This window comes from Martes martes (genome assembly GCF_963455335.1).
Source record: "Martes martes genome assembly, chromosome: 6".
In the NCBI taxonomy this organism is placed as follows: Eukaryota; Metazoa; Chordata; class Mammalia; order Carnivora; family Mustelidae; genus Martes; species Martes martes.
The window spans coordinates 42,727,483-42,733,205 of NC_137893.1; the positions used below are offsets into that span (position 1 = coordinate 42,727,483).

The 5,723-nt window shown below is 39.9% G+C and overlaps 1 protein-coding gene across 8 annotated transcripts in view; it reads left to right on the forward strand.

Annotated features, from left to right (window-relative positions):
- Nucleotides 1–4,393, forward strand: part of RARS2 (arginyl-tRNA synthetase 2, mitochondrial) — a 59,921-nt gene extending 55,528 nt beyond the window's left edge. For 7 of the 8 annotated variants that reach the window (XM_080805768.1, XM_080805773.1, XM_080805774.1 and 4 more), the window contains 6 exons: nt 216–283; nt 366–475; nt 835–930; nt 2,075–2,149; nt 3,511–3,574; nt 4,273–4,392. In XM_080805768.1, the coding sequence (XP_080661894.1) occupies nt 216–283; nt 366–475; nt 835–930; nt 2,075–2,149; nt 3,511–3,574; nt 4,273–4,359 (500 nt within the window). In that variant the 3' untranslated portion in view covers nt 4,360–4,392. Of the gene's footprint in view, nt 1–215; nt 284–365; nt 476–834; nt 931–2,074; nt 2,150–3,510; nt 3,575–4,272 lie in introns of all 8 variants that reach the window. The other variant, XM_080805772.1, reaches the window with a different exon arrangement.
- Nucleotides 4,394–5,723: the final 1,330 nt, after the last annotated feature.

Consider the following 5,723-nt stretch of genomic DNA (forward strand, 5'->3'; position numbering starts at 1 on the left):
TTGATCTAATGTCTCATAAGGGATATTTATGAGAAATGTGAATTTGTGTTTCTTACCTTTATCCAAGGTAAATTAGCCTAAATTAGGAAAGTAAATTGCCTACCGTGAAGCTGTTTGTTCTTACTGGCAGCATACATTTTTGGCAGATTTTATCAGAATCCCTGATTCTCTGCGGTTCTGTATAAGTTAAAGATAGTTGCCTCTGTCTGTTCCAGCTACCAGAGAACTGGAGAACCCACAGGAGACTGCAGAGAGGGTTGGACTCGCCGCACTCATTATTCAGGTCTGTTATGATTGCCTCCTGTCAGATCCTTTTGTTTGCTAGAGCAAACCCCAGCGCTAAAAATGTATTCTTGTCATTCTAGGACTTCAGAGGTTTACTCTTATCTGACTATCAGTTCAGCTGGGATCGTGTTTTCCAGAGTCGTGGGGACACAGGCGTCTTCCTGCAGTACACGCATGCCCGCCTCCACAGGTGAGGGGCATCTGCTGGGAAACGCTGAGCCTTCCCCGGGTGGGGTTGGGCTGGTGTGCTCCGAAGATCCAAGGTCCTGTTTGCTGGGCTTCTCCAATATCTCACATCCAAAACTAGTTAGAAGTATTGTGGACCACCTGTTAGGTTTGGTTTTTAAAATACTTATTGAGCATCTCTGTCAGAAGTGCTTTTACATATGTTGGCTTGTTTAGTACTCAGAATAACGCTGCCAGAGAATATGCTCCCATTTTCAGGGGGAGAAACAGAGTTAGGAAAAATTGAGGCATTGTGACAAACTTGCAGATGTGTCCTTGGATGACTTGTTTAATCCTTTGTTGTTTTTAAACTTTTGAAAACAGTTTGGAAGAGACTTTTGGATGTGGTTATCTAAATGATTTCAACTCTGCTTGTTTACAAGAGCCACAGTCTGTTTCCATTCTCCAGCATCTTCTCAGGTATGATTTTCTAGTCTTATTGAGTCTGCACCTGCTTAGTGAAATGACTGTTGACGGTTTGCTGACCACTGACGTGAACAAGCCGGTAGCTAGCTCCTGCCCCCCTGCCACCAGTACCTGCCCTTTGAGGGAAGACAAAGGAGGACACCATCAAGGTCAGTCCTTGGGACTTAAAAATATCACTGCTGAATCACTGTAGGTGCCTGACATCCTCTAGGTCATGGTATGAGAATGGAAACCTGAAAAAAGCATCAACTTTTAGTTTTGGGAAGGATCATCTCCTCCTCCCCCTCTTGGACAAGTGAAGGAAAATCTCTGCCTGCATGCAGCTTCCATGAAACTGTTGAGTTCCTCATCTGCCTCATGGTTTCCGTTCACAGTCTCAAATAAATACCTACTTGGTGCCCCGACACCGAGCAAGAGATCACACCTTTGAGCTCTTACAAGCATTGTTGGTGAAGCTAGACTCATCAGGAGATACTAATCTCCGGAAAGGATGTGAGTAGTTAGCAAGGCACTTTTCTCTGATCGCCACACAGTGGTCAGCGGCTCCCTCCTGGGATCAGAGGGGTCCGTTTTCTCACATTTGACTGATTTGTTAGAAAATAAGCCAACCTGGTTTTCTTGGCAATGAAGGTAGACTCTGTTTTGCTAGTTTCTGTTTTGCTAGTTTCTAGATTATGTTCCTAACGTGGCTGTAAACTTTATACATTCAATTTAATAGCCTGAGTCATTGATCTAGGCTAGGCCCAAGAGATATCAAAATAATTTAGAAAGTACTTGCCATCAAGGAATTGTAAGAAAGATGTGCCTTTACCTTCAAATGCACACAAGGTCTTTTTTCATATACCTTCTACTCTTCTTTTAGAGAGAGCAAGAGCACGTGTAGGGGCAGAGGGAGAGAGAGAGAAACTTAAACAGGCTCCATGCTGGGCATGGAACCTGATACAGGGCACAGTCTCACCACCCGAAGATCATGACCTGAGCCGAAACCGAGTCAGATGCTCAACCAACTGAGACACCCAGGCACCCCATACGTTCTACTCTTACTGATGTCCAGTCAACCTTATGTTGAAGATCTTAACATCTTAGCTTAGTAGTCTTAGTCTTCCCTTGCCCACTGTTCCTGTTGTGTTTCTTTTAGGTTCGACGAGGTGCTTTATAGATCATCTCAGGACCTTCAACCCAGGCACATTGTCAGTTATCTTCTAACTCTAAGGTACTTCATAACCTTGCTGTTTTCAGGTATTGAGGACACGGGAGACCTGATCTGACAAAGGACCTTTCTTTCTTCTAAAGTTTTCCTATAAACAAACCCCTTGGCCTAAAAAGTGAAATGCCTTAAGTTACAGGAATTCTTGCTTCATCTTTGCAAATCAGCAGTTAATATTCATTTATTCATTCAGTGATACAAGGTGCAGTCACTACAGTCTGGTGGAACCAACAGCTTTGTCACAGGTAGTTGCATAACAGCACATATGTGTTAGGATAGAGTGGACCTAAGAGACTATGTTTGGGCACTCAGTGCAGCCTTGATGGAGGAGAAGAGGCTTCTCAGAGAGGCGTCAGTATTAATCAGGAGAAGCAAGGTGGCAGAAAAGGAAGAAAAAGCCCAGATTTGCTCATGCTACATTAATGGAACTAGACGCATGGTCCTGGGAGGGGTGAGAAATGAGTGTATTAAAGCCTTTTTGCATGTATTAAGGCATTTTAGCTTATTTTCAGGGCACTGGAGTCCATAAAAAGACTTTGAATAGAGACACAGAAAAATCGGTGAGCTAGAAGGGTAGAGGATGAATTGGAAGACAAATCAGTTTAATAGGAATTTCATACTAGCTGTTTCAGAAGCTCTGACTGTAAGGTATTTTCTAGAGCAATGTTTGTATCTTTCCATAAATATATTTAAGGAAATACTTGCTTTTACTCAAGATTTACTGAAATCAGATTTATTGGTACTGTTTACTTGATTATCCTTTTTACCTGTCTTCCCCAGATTTAAATATTTTTTTTCCTTTAAACTCTATAGTCACAGAGAAATAAAGAAGCCAGAAAGTCTAATTAAATGTCTGTTAATGATTGAAATGAATGTTGGAAGCATCATTTCTCTGGCATATTATTCTATTTGCTGCTTCTACCTAAACAGAAAAGATACTTTAGAGAAGAGGGGCCAGTGTGTGTGCAGCTGCCCAATAACTAATCTTTACCCTTCCTCCTCACCGTACAGAGGGTGAATGTCCACGCCATGTTATAGCTTTCATCCTAAAAGATGCCTAAATGAGAAAAACTAATTTTTAGAAAGGAATCCCCTATCTTTATGAAGGAGTGAAATCATAATCTTAAGTACTTGAGGTATTACGACCAAAATCTAAAGTTGTAGTTTAATGTGTTTTACTTTTCCTGTTATAGAAAAGCAGGTGACTTCAAGTCTCAACTTTCAGTGTTGCACACATCCTTTACTGGCCCTGGGCTTTGATTTCCTTAAGTTGAGGGAGTAAGATACCAAGCTTATGTGTTATAACAGGAAATGACGACTGGTCTTCATTTTCATCTTCATCTTCTCTGGTCTGTCTTCCATTTCAGTCATCTTGCAGCTGTGGCACACAAGACACTGCTTATAAAAGACAGTCCTCCCGAAGTGGCTGGGGTATGTTAAGTGTTTTCTGTGTAATCTCTACATCCTCTTAATATTACTGAGTCAATTTTGTAAATGTTCCTAAAATAGCATCTTGTGGTTCGGCTACAGTAGTGTTCTTATGGACTCAAGTGGTAATTAGAATTGGACTGCAACAATCAGTTTATATACTTTCCAACACTGGACTATGAAACACATCTTCTAGGTCAAGTGTTCAAGTGAAGAGTTCCCCTTATCTGAAGTTATACTTTGAGTAAGATAATCATTCATTATCTTATTCTAAGTCACTCTCACTCCCCAGCTCTTGGGTACCAGTCACATTATAGGGGATGCTAGGAATTTGTCTTCCCTCACCAATAGCAAACCCTGAAGCACTCTGAGATACTGTTCCTACTTTAAATTAGAAGAAAGTTAAAATTACTTTTAAAAATGTTCTTTATTCGGGGCACCTGGGTAGCTCAGTGGGTTAAGCCGCTGCCTTTGGCTCGGGTCATGATCTCAGGGTCCTGGGATCGAGTCCCGCGTCGGGCTCTCTGCTCAGCAGGGAGCCTGCTTCCCTCTCTCCCTCTCTCTCTGCCTGCCTCTCTGTCTACTGTGATCTCTCTCTGTCAAATGCATAGATAAAATCTTTAAAAAAAAAAAAAGTGTTCTTTATTCACTTAACAGTAACACTGTTATTGAATTTAATCATTCTTTGTTTTATTTCTTAGGCCAGACTTCATCTTTTCAGAGCTGTGCGTTCTGTCCTAGCCAATGGAATGAAACTTCTTGGAATAATACCTGTATGTAGGATGTAATTTCTAATTAAAATAGCTTTCTAAATATGAAGTGAATTCTAGTTATCTATTCTTATATGCCTTGTTTAGAATTTAAACTGTTATTCTGTATCAGAATCTATATTTTAGTAAGCCTAAGTGATTTATCAACTTATTAACTCTTTTATCTAAAAAAAAAATCATTTGAGTTCCCTCCTGATCAGTAAGTACGAAACAGTTTTATAAAACTAACTCAAAACTTTTAAAATTCATTGCAGTCTGTTGGGGATAAAAGATTAGATTTTAAGCTCCAGCTTGAGGTTTTCACAGCATTATTCTTCCAGAAACTGTTCTTATAAGTGAGATTATCTCATGTTTGCATCAGATAAAATTGATAAAAGCAATTTCAGTTTTCTTATAATAATGGCTGACTCTGAATCAATTTAGGGAGACCAGAATTAAGCCTTTTTGCCAATACAGCTGACAGCCACTCCCAGAGAACAGATCTCATGCTTATCTTTCATTGATCTGTACAGGTAACTCTTACTGCATGAACTTGGGACTGGAATAGATTTGAATGACAAGGAATTACTTGTACACATATTGTACTAGGATCTTTTTATAAAAATTTGTCCCACCAGTTAAACCATAATTTGAAATGGAGTTTCTTAAGCCATTTCTTTCATGTACCTGCATATTGGTCAAGGATATTTTGTGTGATTTGTTGAGGTAACATAAGTCGATGTGGTCTATTCAGTCAGTACGGCCATCCTCATCTGCCAGTATTTCCATTCAGACTGCTATCATTTATCGCAAATGCTGCTACTAGAAGTCTTCTGAATATTAGTGACAATCTACTTTTACGAATAGAAAAGGAAGTTAGCATGAACCAACACTTCCGTAGTTGAATGAAGATAGTTTTATATTGGCAAGTGGTACACCTTCTTAGTCCTAGAAAAGACTCATCCATGCAGTCTCAATTTTAAATATGTTAGCTTCCAGATTACTAATTTTTACTCAAAGTATCATTATTTCCTTAGCACAAACCAGCCATGGAATAAAAATGTACAATTGGGACATGTTTTTCATGTCCTGTATCCTTCTCCACTTGTTTGGAGATCATATCCCAGATCTGTGGTAGCCACCTCATTTGAATTCACCTCTCTGAATCTTGAGTGAAATGACATAGGGACAGTGAAGATTAGGGCCTAGTGTTTCCAAAAGCAGCTCCCTGAAAAGATTGTACATTATCTCCTGCAGCCTAGAGCCCTGCTGCCCCGATTGCCGTCCTTATAGACTCCAGTTTTCACTGACAAAGGCCAGCCCAAAGTTGGTTTATATGCAACCAAAGAACCCTAAAATTCTAACACAGAAAAAATGAAAAATTTAACATTTTTGGTTGTTTT